The 15,275-nt window shown below is 39.9% G+C and overlaps 1 protein-coding gene across 1 annotated transcript in view; it reads right to left on the bottom strand.

Moving 5' to 3' along the window:
* TMEM161B (transmembrane protein 161B) overlaps nucleotides 1-15,275 on the bottom strand; it is a 45,761-nt gene that overhangs the window by 26,132 nt on the left and 4,354 nt on the right. The window contains exons 2-3 of the mRNA XM_068423059.1: nucleotides 7,942-8,045; nucleotides 2,249-2,329 (exon numbers count right to left, since the gene is read on the bottom strand). Coding sequence (XP_068279160.1) covers nucleotides 2,249-2,329; nucleotides 7,942-8,045 — 185 coding nt within the window. The remainder of the gene's footprint in view (nucleotides 1-2,248; nucleotides 2,330-7,941; nucleotides 8,046-15,275) is intronic.

Raw genomic sequence — 15,275 nt, 5'->3', positions numbered from 1 at the left:
ATCTGCGTAATATTCATGTGCTATTATAACCTATAGCATAATACTGAAGTGTAATATGCATTGAATAAAATGGACTACACATTCACAAAACAGCTGTTTCTAAGGCTCATTTTCAAGCAAGTTCCTTGGATTTCCTTTTGCCATTTCTCTTTTAATTAATTCAAATTGGAAAAGTATTTAAGTAAGGAGCAGGTACTACATTTTGCAAGACTATGAACTTGACAAAGCAAATTCTTCATCTTGAAAAGACATGGAGAAAAGCAAATAGATGCGTCCTTGTTTCTCCTACACTATCTGCTTCGCATCTCCTTGGCTCAAAGGAGCACTGCATTATGGTTTGTGCAACCTAAAACGGTACATCCAAACCAACTCAGTGGGAACAATTCCTACTTTAAACTACAGTTCTCCTCCAACAACACATGCTTCTTTAGAGGACACAGAGGTATATTTATTGACTAAAAAGTAAATGTATTATTCATCCTGTTGTTACAACAGCAAAGCAAAGAAAGCATCATTTAAGCCTCCACGATACCACCCTGGTTTCTTTGAAGCTTCATATCCCCCTGTGATTAACATTTACCCTAGTACAAACAACTGCATACAACTAGTACAATGGTATCTGTTGGTTACATGTTAATATACTAAGATAATTATATCAATAATAACCAAATAACACAAACAAAATCTGACTGCACAGACATGAAAACATAGCATTGCATTTGAAACATTAAATGTAGAATTTTAGTAACTGAAAAAGGACTTAATAATTATATAGATGACTTGTGGCACAGGTTCCTACTAACTTTCACAGTAAATTTTCCAAAGATTACAAAGTTTAAGCTTATCTGTCAGTATACATTAACATGCCATGCTTCCACTCAGCTGACAGCATGTAATTGCTCTGGTGAAAGTGAGAACACACATGTTTTGGATGGCAAAAGTCTGGCAAGACCGAGGAAAGGCAATAAAAGCAAGGTACAATTATTACTTGGCAATGCAATTGTGTTTTTCTGTTAAAGGCTCCTATGGGTGGACTTAAATGTTATAGTTATGCAATTAAAGTTAATTTTATATATGAATAAATATTACTGGTTAAATGAACAGTTATAAACTGTGTGCTATTCACAACTATTTTGCCTCAATTTGTTACAGAAAACTGTTAGATAAAATGAGTTTCTGAATTTGAAAGAATATTGCAACAAACATGGAAAATTAGTCACTTAATATTAAAGGAACAACTTAATTCTTTACCCCAAAGGGCGGCAAATAAGGTTGCAAATCATGTAGCTTAAGAACTACAAAACACAAAAAAAATCACATTACAATGAATAGATTATATGTGCTGTTTGTGGATTATAAGAGAGTTAATACTGAAATAAAAGGACTAAAGGAAAGCTCCTTTGTCACCAAAAAGAAAGCCAGAGGGGTTGGTTGTTTTTGGTTTTTTTTTAAACATAGCCAATTCAGAAACCTTGCATCAACATAGCAGCTCCACCACCTCAAGATGGCTTGGTTCTTGCCACAGTTGTACTTGTGGAAGGCTGTTCAAGAACCTCACACCTGAACATCAGAAATCTGTTTCCACCTTAAGCTGACAGACAGCTATCCAAGCCAAGCTCTTTTAGCCTCCTCTTGTAAGACAGACTTTCTGTTTCCTAGATGATCCCAGCAGCCCTCTGTTCACCTGTTCACATACAAATTCATTTTTCTTGAACATGAGTGATCAGAACTGTACATAATAATCCAGATAAAGTTCTACAGTGGTGCCTTGTCCAAAAGGATTAATATTTCCCTATCTCTTCTACTAGAAATACCTCACTTAACACATCCTAGGAGCACATTTACCTTTTTCACAGCTGTGTAAGAGTGGTGGCTCATAGTAATCCTATGTTGAACTAATATACTCAAATCTTTCCCCTCTGGCTTAAAGATGAAGAGCTTCAATCCTGCAGAATATTGGCTTTCTTCCATTTTCATCCAAATAAATACATTCACTAAAAAGACTCCTTGCCACCAAATTAGCAATTTCACAGACCAGTTTTGTGGACTGGAAATCATACAGTCCTGCACAATTTGGGCTTATTCAACTCTGTTAAACTGAAAAAACAGAATTTGGTACAGAGCTGTCACAAGCAGGGCAGTCATATGCAACTAGCAGTTCTTAACTCACACAACAACAGAAGTTGGCTGGCAAAGTTATTATATGGATCATGCTGAAAAAGAAAAAAATCTTAAAACAAGTATTTACCTATCTTTTTTGCTCTTCCCTCTTTGTTTCCCTGCAAGAATCCGTAGTTCTTCTTCAGTAGGATGCTGATACCACCGTAAACTAAAGAAAAAGAAAATCTCAAGTAAAACAGTGTCAGTCTTAGCAATCTAGTGGGTTTTTTTTAAAAAGAAAAAACAAAACAAAACAACTCTATATCAACAAAGACCTACATGCATATTAAAACACTGGTAATTTGCAACACCGAAGCAAAGGAATTGCTCACACTCTGCAGGAAGACCTGGAGAGGCTGGAAGAGTGGGCTAACTAGAACCTTATGAAGTTCAACAAGGACAAGCATAAGGTCTTGCACCTGATAAAACGTAATCCAGGAGTGCAGCACAGGGTGGGATCTACCCAGCTGGAGAGCAGCTCTGTGGAAAGGGACCTGGGGGTCCTGGTGGACAACAAGCTCAATATGAGTGAACAGTGTGCTGCTGCGGCAAAGAAAGCCAATGGGTGGCTTGGTTGCATCAACAAGGGCGTCACCAGTAGAGATAAAGAAGTCATTATCCCACTCTACTCAGCGCTTGTCAGGCCACACCTGTAATACTGTGTTCAGTTTTGGTCCTCACTATACAAAAAGACATGGACAGGTTGGAGAGGGTCCAGAGAAGGGCCACAAAGATGACCAAAGGACTGAGAAGCCTGCCATATGAGGAAAAGCTGAGATAACTGGGTTTGTTCAGCCCTGAGAAAAGAAGGCTTAGGGGAGACCTCATCAGCATGTTCCAGTATTTAATGGGTGGCTACAAAGCAGATGGAGACTCCCTTTGTACAAGGAGTCACATGGAAAAGACGAGCGGTAACGGGTACAAGTTACTCCTGGGGAGATTCTGACTGGACACAAGAGGACAATTTGTCACAGTGAGAACAATCAGCCGTTGGAATAATCTCCCCAGAGCAGTGGTGGATTCCCCAACACTGGTCACTTTTAAGATTCGGCTGGACAGGGCGCTGGGCCCTCTTGTCCAGACCGGGCTTTTGCCAGGAAAGGTTGGATCAGATGATCCTTGAGGTCCCTTCCAATCTGGTATTCTATGATGTGGAGGCTTGGTTAAGTGAGAGGGGGCATGATTTCATGCTTCTGAGCAGTCTGAGCAATCCAGGCTCTGAGCAAGAGTTAGGCCCGGAGCGAGTCACCTTGGACTCTCCTTGAACGCTGCAAAAATGCAACAAAACAAGAACTTGGCAGTTGTAACAAACAGATAAGAGAAACAGGAAAAGGGGAGGGGGTGCTCATCGCTCTGTGTATCTAAAATTATAGACCAATTGTATATGCTACTAGTACGCGTGGACAGCAAGGCTTTACCAATGGAAACGCGGGCTTTGGTGCATGATCAGCGTGCTCTCTGCTTAGAGTCTATATATATCCTGTACGTATAATCCTTAAACGGAGAACTTCCATACTCATATTGGGATTGTGTCGTTACTCTGGGACCGTCGCCCAGCACCCAAGAGCCGCGCCCTCGACTCCCCCTTTTCTTCACTATGATTCTGTGAAAATACCCTTACGTGCAAGTACTAACCTGGCTGAACTGAACAACCACAGCTAAACTTCAGTTCTCTTCAGCATATGAGATGCTTATTCATAATTAGAAAGCTTTGCCACTTTGTCATTCACGTGAAAGCCCTTCAAGTCTTAAACCACCAAATTTTCAAGTGATCATCAAATACAGCAAACAAGGTTGTATCTATATTGGAAAAAGTTCACTAGAACAATTATACCATTAAAATTACCCATGAGAACCATATTCTAAATGATTTTATAAAGTATAATTATGCCTGTCAAGAAAAAACAGTAATTTTCCAGAATCCAGGACAGCTATTATCAAATAACCATTACACATGTGCTGCAAGAGACACTGATGAAGACTACAAGAAAGAATAAGTACAATTTTAATGAAATGTATGTATCACTGAGCACATGTCTGCCTGGCAGATCTTAAACAGGAGACATAGCCCCTCTGTCCTGACATTGTCCTTGACACTACACTAAACCTGGTTGAGGACAGGGAAGGGGGAATGAAGAAAAATGGTGTGACAAAAATACCACACATTTCAGGAAGAGCTCCCAGTTCTGGCAGTTTAATTGCTGGTATAATGAAGCATTAAACAGGCAGTTGCACAGAGCTCATGGACATCATCTTAAAATAACTTAAGAACTAGCGTAATGGTTAAGTAAGAGTTCAAGCCAGCAATATCACTAAGAATACAACCAGGTTAATAGGGAGTTCCATGAGCCTGTGTCAGTAGGTATTGCTGGGCTAAAGAATCAGCTGATGCTGGGATTTCTTCAAGAGAAAAGAACTTCAGTACCAACCAATAATACATCACAGAGATCCAGACCATTGCACGCTGCAAATTTCCCTTGAAGGAATTCACTGCCAGTTCAAAAACTGAAAATGGCAACTACTACAGACTTTGGATGAACAAGGAGTTTGAGGGGGGGGAGGGGGGGAGAAGAGGGGCTGAAATTTGTTTGTGGTTTGACACATTGGTAAGAGTGAAAGTTATTCCATTAATTTATTTTTAGCATGTGTGGTCTCAGCTGAAAAATTTGCTGTTTGCAACCTCGCTGAAAAAGACTGTTAAGACTGAGAACCACACAAAAACCAGAGCATCTACCTTTTCATCCAAGGAGACAAACTACATTGGAGATACTAACTTTTTCCTATCTTTCACACGACCTAGAGAAAATGGGGGAAAGCAGCGAAATACTCTTCTGCTTTGTCATTCACCATCTCCCAGATCTGAACTTGGTATGCTCGGAGTACCACACCTAGTTCTGTAATGATGAAAATCACCTGTGCTGGAAGCTAATTTTTCACAATCTTTTCTGCACAGATAGAGAAATAGTAGCTCTTACAGCAGAACAGACAAAATTCTTGTTCTGTGTAATATACTAACACACATCAAACACTTAAACCACAATTTGCTCTTAATTACACTACAGAATTATGTTGCAAGTGATACATAATTACAACTAATAGGATTGTACAACCTTGCATTTAAAATCTCAAAACCAACAGATCTGAACAAACATTTTCATAAAAGTAGCGCTAAAAAGAGCTGTTTTAGCTTATATATGTTTAAAACTGAGATCCCACAACTCATTACTCTGTAGCTTTGACGTATCCAAGTTAAGCTGAATAGCAACGGCAGCACAGATATGCCCCAGTTAATTTGAATGAAGGTCATTAATGAATGCACACCAAAAGATCCGTTTTCTCCTGTCTTCCTGAAGTGGCCTGAAATAGAACGTAGCTGAGCAACTTAAAAGGAGTATTTTGGTAGAAAATGGTTTTTTAATTAAAAATGCAAAGGCCTATGCAGATCCTTAGGCTGCCAATTCATTGACTTCAATAAATATGAATACTCAAATTCTGTTCAAGCTCTGAAAATAGTATTGATTGAAAAAGTTTGTATTTCTTTACAAATTTAAGTAGTTTTTCAACCGTCAATGATAGCTGTTCATTCTGTAAATGAATAACTATCTTATGTCTATCTATTCTAACAATTCTTTAAATTGTCTATGTTTCCTTTTAACAGACATTGAACATACACATACAGGCATCTTGACATCAACTAGTCACTTACGAGCTTCTGGCTTGTCTGGTAATGTGTTTATCTTCCCTCCCAATTGGCAAGGGCTACCTGTGGACACTTCAGACTATCTTGCTTAGAAAAGCCTCCCAACCCTTTGGAAGAAAGACACTTAAGCCAAATAACTTAAAAAAAAAAAAAGTTTTGGGAACCAAAGACTAGTTGAAGTTATTGACGAAGGAAGGGAGGAGCAGGGGGTAACTTTTCCTAGGAATGCTGGACTGCTTAGTAATGTGTCTGCCCTGCACACTTATGTATGTATAAAACCCTCCACCACCCCACTCACATAGGTCTGTCAAAGAAAACACTGTTGGCAGTAAAGACAGCACTAAGGAAAATGGGCTAAGATAAAAGATAGTTGTCAGCTAAACTAAGATAACTGTTTTTCTTTCTGCCATTAAAATTCAGATTCTTGTTGCAGTGAAGCTTCTGACTTGTTTTTATTTCTGGAACACAGAATTATTTCTGCCTCTTTACATAATTCTTGTATTCAGGAGGTTATTCGCAATGACTGAAATCACAATGCACTAAAATAGTTACCAGATAAACAGAAGGACACTGAAAAGCAAAAATGAGACTTTCAAGGCTACTAACATGAAAGGCAATAATAAGACTCCCATCGACTTCAGTGGCAGCGTAATTCCACAAGCACAAGTGCAGAAATCCTGCTTTATGTATTTATCAATCTGCAGGTGTGCAAAGATAAAAGGAGAAAAGGATTATGAAAAATATTTGAACAGCAAACCTCGTCCTGTCATTGGCACAAGGTGTGCCTTGGAACAAGGATACAGAACGTGAAAACTTCACAAGAATGAAGAACATGGACATAATACTGAGCAATTCTGTAAAAAGAGCAGTTAAATATTTAAATTTTGAAATAAAAATGTAAATAAATCTTTTAATTAGGACATAAAAAGTAGAAAATGTCATTTGAAAAACTGCTCATTAAAAAACACTATGGTAGTGACACACCTTAAAAATAAACAGTATGCAATTTCACATTCATTAATGTAACATTTTTAGAGCACAAAAAGGGGGATCAATAATCTGCAGATGCGGTCAACAATGAAACATCACACAACAATTAAAACTATGATTCCTGTTCATAGTATTCACCTCACAATTACTGTTTTCCATTACACCTAACCAGTGATACCTAACCCGCATCTAAACAACATTTAGAGTCATTTTTCATTAGCAACTCTTTGAGTGACAAAATGGGAAAAATTAAAAAAAAAAAAGTTGGTAATACCAAGATGCAGAGAAAAAAAGGCAATGGAAAATTACACAAGACTGGTTAAGACTCCCATGGAGCATATTATTCAAGGATACTCCTTCAGAAATCACAGAGTTGAGACCGGGTATGCTCAAAATTTTAACAATTACAAAAGACAGCACACTACCTTCTAATCATACAAAGTGTTCTTCTTCCCAAATGAAAAAAACACAGAGTCTATGGTTCTTTTAATACTTAAGATACTGATTTATATTCAAAACAGCTGCTGGTTTTCATTATTATTGTGGATACAGCCACACAGGGAATGCTCCCCTTGCAACTCATTATGTCTGTTTGATCTGTTGTTATGAGGAAGTAGTATATTGAAATTTATACTAATCCTGTCCTGTGAAGTATTAAAAAAAAATAGAATTTTTAATAAATACGTAAGCACTCTCTCTATGCAAGGCTAATCAGCAGGTGGATTATCAAGAACACTGAGGCAGTGTAGAGAAAAAAATCCTTCCATTCTTCAGTGTCTTGTATTCACTTTAGCTTTTTAATATTAAAGTATGTAGCTTGTGCCTTTAATAATATAAGAGCTGGACAACAGCTAACTTCATGACTGACACAACTAATAGCAACAAAGAAGTCTGTTCTTTTACAGCAACACTACCTTTATACCTTGAGCCTGTAAGTCAGGTGTCACAAGACTATGGTAGTAAATCTAAGAACAGCAGATTAATTATTTTTCAAGAAAACAATCTAAATTGGTATGTGTTACTGTTACTACTCTAATACATAATTGCATTATCATATTCACACACAGTGTAGCAACTGTTTCTTCTCTTACCTGCCACTACAGAGAAGCCAACGAGCAAGAGAATAGTGAGGTATGATCTTCTGTATGACACTAGCCATTACCATGGTAACCACCAACTGTACACCTATCACACCCTGTAGAGGAATAAGTTAATAACAAGTCAGTATGCATTTTAGAAAAGTGCTGAAGTACCTTTAAAAAAAAAAAAAAGAAAAAAAAGAAAAGAAATTAAAACCACCTTGTATGGTAGAGATAACATTTTTTGGTTCTTTTTAAACTAGAGGGGGAAAAAAACATACTGTATCTTTTTTCAATAAATCCCCTGGGACTTGCTATACTCAGTTACATACTTCATCGAAGGGAAAAGGCAGTGCCAGGTCACAAGGCTGGTAACGTATGTCCCCTGCTTCACAGACTCTAAGGCCACATGTAGACACAGCATTTCACAAGACATTATGCCTTAAAATTACATCACTGATTACAGTCTTCTTTTTTGTGATCTCTTCAGTTCTGACATGATTTAATGGCTGACATCACACAAACCCACTGGAATTAACAATGATTTACAACAGCCACGTCATGAAATTTCAGCCTTCTACTAGTGCAGAGCATTTGCTCCTCGCTGAACTCCAGGCACGAGTGGGTAAGGGAGGGGAGGGTACACAGGAACAAGCACAGCTTCACTCTAACATCCAGCTCCTGATCAGGATTTGGCACTTCAGCAGAGCCAGCAGCAATCTCATTCCCAGTCACTCAGCAAGCTTTAATTCTGACTATTGGTTGTTTGTTGTGGGTTTTTTTAATAGAGCAACTTTAAACTTCTAAAGCTAAACAACGATGAGTGAAAAGTTGCATCATATTACTCTTCTCCTGCACATGAAATTCTACCCACTAACACCATGTTAAACACCAGCATGAAGCATGTACACCATATTTCCTCTATTTACATGCAAGTTTTTTCACGCTTAAAACATCACAAGCAATAGAAAAAAGAAAAAGTATCAAACAGAGATACGCAAGGGAAATTTACAAAAACATGCAAGTGAAAAGACACTAAGAATCAACTACATAAGCTATTTCCACTCTTTTAAACTGTTTTTCAGAATACTTTCTCATGGAAAGGAGTACAGGCACTTTTTCAATCAGCACACAAAATGCCACATTTCAGTGGTGGCACATAAAAGTTCATATTCGCTTTTGTTCTCAGATAGCAACTTTTGGTTATTGGTAGTTACTAACAATGTTTTGAAGATAAAATATTTCCCTCTATAGTTGTAAACGTTGGGAATTATACTTCACTAGCTTTGTACTGATGGAATGTGCTATAGAAGGTCAGGAGGCAAAAGTATTTCCACATATGGAAGTGGTACGCAATTAACCGTCGGCAAATAAAACACAGATTAGCTCATACACTTGAACAGGGTCAACTAGAGCAGGTTGCTCAGAGCCACGCGTTCAGTCAGGTTCTGAATGTCTCCAAGGACAGAGACTCCACAACCCCTCTGGGCAAACTGTGCCACTGTTTGACCATCCTCACCTTAAATAGTTTTCTTCTTTCTTATGCTTAAATGCAATATTCTGTATTGTGCCACTGCCTCTTGTTCTTTCACTGGGCATCACTGAGAAGAGTCTTGCTACACCTTTTTATTCCTTCCCATCAGGTATTTATACACATGGACAAGATGCCTCCTGATGACTCTAGGCTCAGCCGTCCCAGCTCTCTCAACCTCTCTCTGCACAACAGGTGGTCCCGTCTCTTCACCATCTTTGTGACCCTGTGCTGCACTCCCTCCAGTATGCCCATGTCTCTCTCGTACTGGGGAACGCACAACCAGACACAGCCCTCCAGTGTCTCACCAATGCTGAGCAGAGGTGAGCACCTTTGTCAACCTGCTGGTGATTCTCAGCGTAATGCAGCCCAGGGTGCTGTTGACCTTCTTTGCCACAAGGGCTCACTGCTGGCTTATGGTCAGTTTAATGATTTCCAGGACCCCGAGGTCCCTTTCTGCCAAACTGTTTTCCAGGTGGACAGCCCGCAGCATGTACTGGTGCCTGGGCTTACTCTTCCTCAGGAATGTTGGCATTTCCCTCTGCTAAGCTGCACGAGATTCCTGTTGACCCTTTTCTCCAACCTGTAGGGGTCCCTCTGAAAGGCAAACTGACATAGCAGCCACACCAAGTTTTGTACCATCTGCAAATTTGCTGAGGGTGCACTGTCTTCCACCTTCCAGGTTGTTAATTAAGATGCTAAATAACACTGACACCAGTATCAACTCCTGGGGCACATCACTAGTGACCATCCTCCAGCTGGACTTTGTGCCACTTTTCCCCTTGTCCACCAAGCTAGTCATTTCATTGTAGAATGCTATCAAGTTGGTCAAGCATGACTTTCCCTTCATAAATCCAAGCTGACTACTCCCAAACTTATCGTGTCTTTAATACGTTTGGATTTAGTTTCCAGAGTATTTGCTTTATTACCTCCTCAGGGATCAAGGGGAGGCTGACCAGCCTGTAGTTCCCATATTCTCAATTCTTGAAGACAGAAGTAACACTTGACTTCTGAAGTCAACCTCCCCTGATCGCCATGACCTGTCAAAGACCAAGTGAAGGTGGCCAAAGAGAGCAGCCTCGGAACAACATTGGCCACCCCCCTCAGCACTGGTGGGTGCATCGCATCAGGACCCATGGACTGTGTATCTACAATTTATTTAGATGTTCCCTAACACGACAGTCTTCCATGAAGGGTAAGCCTTCATTGCTCCAGACTCTCCTACCAGTTTCAGGAGGTTGGGATTTCTGAAAATAAACTTTATCAGTGAAGACCAAGGCAAAGGTTGCATTAGTATCCTGGTCTTTCCTATGTCCTTTGCCATCAAGTCTCCTGCCCCAGTCAGCAGGGGCCCATGTCTTCCATCATAATACAGTTCCTGTTCACATACTTGTATATCAGCCCCACCCCTGCATGCTCAGACAGCTTCTCCATATTCTTCCTGGGTCGCCTGACCCTGCTTCCACCTCTTGCATACTTCCTTTCTATGTTTGAGCTCTGTCATGGGCTCCATGTTCACCCATGTACATCAGGACGGATTGTTCTTGAGCTTGCAGAAGGTGATCCTTGAAAGTCAACCAGCTTTCCCAGACCCCTCTTCTCTCCAAGACTTTATCCCATAGGATTCTTCCAAGGTAAGGCCTGATCAGGTCAAAGTCTGCTCTCCTGAAGTCTAGGATTGTGAACCTGCTACTTGCCTCATCTCCTTCTCTCAGGATCCTGAACTCTACCATTTGACAGTCACTGCAGCAAAGGCTTCATGACCTTCACATCACCAACCAGTTCCTCCTTGTTTACAAGTCTGAGGTCCAGCAGAGTACCTCTCCTCATCAGCTCCTCAATCACCTGTGTTAGGAAACTGCCATCAAAGCACACAAAAAATATCCTGGATTGCTTGTGCCGTGCTGTATTGTCTCTTCAGAAGATACTGGGGTAGCTGAAGTACCCTATAGGACAACAAGCGCCTGGAACCCTGAGGATTCTTCCCGTTGTCTGAAAAAGGCCTTATCATCTATTTCTTCATGATTAAGGCTATCTACAGCAGACACCTACGACAACATCACCCATGTTGCTCTGCCCTCTATTCCTTACCCAAAAGCTCTCAGATGGTTCATTATTCATCCCGTGGCAGACCTCCATGCATCCTCACTGCTCTTTCACTTAAGAGCAAGTCCCCCTCCTCACTATCCCAGCCAGTCCTTCTAAAGGGCCCGCATCCATCCATGGCAGCACTCCAATCGTATGAGCTATTCCATCACATCTTTGTTATCCCAATGAAGTTGTAGCTCTGCAGCTTCATACAGCCCCCTACTTTCCCATTTTCCCCCCACGCTGCATGCATTAGGGTACAGGCAGGTCAGAGATGCACTCAAGTACGCCAGTTTCCCAGAAGAGGTATAAGAGCTTCTCCCCATAACGCTGGCCTCATTATCTGTGTACAGCTATTTCCTTGTTTGTGTTTATATACTTGTGCAGCCACCCTTCTGCCCTGTTTAGTGGTTTTCAAGGACTCCTCTCCACATCACCTGCATCCTTTGCTTACCAACTCAGTCCACCACTTTTTCCTCTCTGTTTGTAAGTCATCACCTCCTTCCTCTCTCAGTCCTAGTCTAGATCTCTCTATACCGGTTTGGCCAGCCTGTTGGCAAAGACGTTCTTGCCCTACTTGGTCAGGTGGATGCTGTCCCTTCCTAGCAGTCCTTGAACCTCAGAGAAGGTCTGATGGCCCACACAAGCCAAGTCCCTGCTGTCAACACCTGCTATGCCACCAGCTGTTAACCTATAGGATCCACCACTCTTAGTCAACCTTACCCCTCCTCACCAGCAGTATCTTCTTTGGTCTCAAATATTGTACTAAGGAAAGTTCTTCTCTTTTTTCCCTTCAGCGCTTTTTTTTTTTCATTTATTTAAATCAGAAATTGTGTCAATACTGCTTTTATGAAAAATTATAGGCAGATGAAAAGTTATAGGTGATGTCCAGTATCATCCTTAATAAAACATGATTGAGGGAGATCAAGATAGCATAAATTACCTTTCAGTATTTGTAAACATTTTCAATATGTTACCACACATCTCATAACAAAGTGTCAAGTATCATTTACAAGTACTTGTTACTTTTTTATAACTTGAAATAACACCTTTGGGGTTTTTTTTTTTTAAGATATCATTCAGTTTCTTTAGTATTCAAGCCCTTCTTTGCTAACCCCTCCTCCCTCCTTGAAATTTCTACTGCTCCTTTACATTGATGCCATCAATTCTTTGAGGTACCTCAAAAAGTAACACCTCACTTTTGTTTATGCTCCGCGTCACCAAGACCAGGGATCAAGATCAGGATTGAAAGCTGTACGATGTATTATTTTAAACACTCTACCTTTATTTGGGATTCTCTGCATCTTGGGAGTCCCATGCATAAGATTACTCAAACCAAATCCCTAGCTAAGGGGAAGTGTATTTAAAATGAAAGGAAGCGTTATTAAAACAAGCTGCCCGCATAATATATTTGATATATTTAAATTACTAAATTGCTCAGGAAGCATATACTCTTTAATTTGTTTACAAAACAAACCATGCATTTTAAAATCAAATGTTTATTCTGACCACCTCACGATAAGCCTAAGCATTTCCACCCAATGTGAGACAGAAACCCTTGTCCCTCCATTCACCCTGCCTACTAAGCCATGACCCTCAGAGTTCACTATCTCAGCACAAAGTTACATTAATATTTCTCCAGAAAACTGTTTTTATTAGGACTGTCTAATTAGGTGCCAGTGTGTCTCTTCAATTACTCCTAGGACTCCCTATTTGTAAGGGGAAGAAAATGTCTTTTCAACTCAAGATAACAGGAAGGACAATGATGAAAATCAAGGCAGCTATTTTTTATACAGAGTAGCAGGTCCACTAGCTGAGCTAAAATACCTACAATTCAACAGACTATTTAAAAGTGCACTTACAGAAACCCATTTCCTTACAACTTCCAATGGGAAGCTGTAACTGAACCCATGCGGACCATTCCGTCTTAAGCCACTGAATGTCTGCATCCTCCCCACCCCTGTTCAGCATAAATTCACTGTACTCACTCACATAAGGGTTACTGCCGTATTTCTTAGAAACAGAAATACCTACAAAAATATTTCAGCTTACAACTGAAAACAACCTAGCATATTTTAAGCCATTAAAGAATTTTTTTTTAATTTAAAAAAATAACTGTGATATCCCTTATCTTAATTTTAAATCTGACTTTGTGATGGAAAAATACTTCTGATATTTTTCTACAAGCAATTAAAAAAATGGATATACCCGTTCACTTGATCAAGGCATTTTTCTCTTGATTCCTGAAGGTTAATAATCAACCACAAGCAATATGGTACCAGTAGAACTGTCACATGAAATTTAAAAATTCCACTGTATTCATCTTCTTGCAATCAGCCAAGAACACGTGGCACAGGAATACAGTAGGTGATACGCCCACTCAAAATAACATGCTATGTGCAAAGCACATTTTTCCAACTCTACTCTTTTGCCTGTACGTGGTTACGCACTACTTATTGGCTTATTAATACACTCTGGAAAAATCTACAACATCCCTAACTATCTCATATCACAACACTAGGACACATCTTTCCGCCCACACACACATACACAAAACACAGGGTTCATTCCAGTTTAGGCTCTGTCTAGATCAAGTCTCCCACATATTTTTAAGCCTTCCCATTACCACTAGTATCAGTTTAAATTCAAAACCACTTGTTTCAGGAACATGAATGAAGATGATGTGTTGGTTCCCACCAGTATCTTATATCCTCTACTTGCCATACTTGAAATTAGAGGACACAGAGTTTAGAATTTAGACAGAAATCCACGACTGGAACAAAAAATCTAGCCCTGCTTAATAGAGTATGATACATGTTTGAGAAAGAAGATGCTCAACAGCAAAGTCCACGATCACATGGGGGTTTTGAGGGCCTCTGGTGAACAAAACCTGGAACCCATCAACTCGTGTGATCTGTGATAAAGTAATTGAGCACAAAATCATTAACAGGCTTGACTCAAAAGTAATAGAAGCATTACTCACCTCTTAGAGGTGCGGAACTGCTGCACAGATTAAATAAAGTGTCTGCAGTTACAGAACAGTTTGTGGAAGATTACATTATTTGAATCCATTTCATAAGACCTTCGGCACTCTCTGATTCCACACACATCCACATCCCTATCATGCTTCAGCTTTGCAGCTTGGAATTTGAAGTCCAAATTAAAGACACTTGAGAAAGCAGTCAGTGTCTCGCTGGTCAGAGACATTTCTGTCAGTCTGTATAACACCGAGAAGCACTCGGCCCAAAGAAAAGACAACTACGTAAGACAATTAAATCAGTTTCTCTGCAAAACAGAGGCTGACAAGCAACCTCGTGGTCAAAGATGAGACTGAAACAGTACGGCCACGTAGGGATTACACTGTCTAACAAACTGCAGTCTGTCTGTGTTTCCGTGACAAAGGAAGGTCCTCGGTTAGAGGTGTTTTAAAAAGTCGTGAGCACTGTGCTCCATTCCAGGACCTTAAGCAAGTATGGCATTCTCACTTTTGCTTGTGCAACACAGCACGTGTTTTACAAGAAAGCTTTTAATAAAACACAGCAGAGAATGCATAAGTGGTCTGCAAGAAAGGTGTTGGCAGCTACATTACAGGGAAGATTGCCAGATTTCTTAAAATCGTGAAAAATGATGACAGGTCCAAAAGGTAACAGTATAAGGTTGAATAAAGTATAACCTGGACTTTGGTATTCACAGTCTATACCTTTTATACTACATACCTAGAGACACT

Source organism: Nyctibius grandis, chromosome Z (assembly GCF_013368605.1).
Source record: "Nyctibius grandis isolate bNycGra1 chromosome Z, bNycGra1.pri, whole genome shotgun sequence".
Classification (NCBI taxonomy): Eukaryota; Metazoa; Chordata; class Aves; order Nyctibiiformes; family Nyctibiidae; genus Nyctibius; species Nyctibius grandis.
The sequence above is the reverse complement of the archived record's forward strand: the minus strand, read 5'-3'. Positions and strand labels throughout refer to the sequence as shown.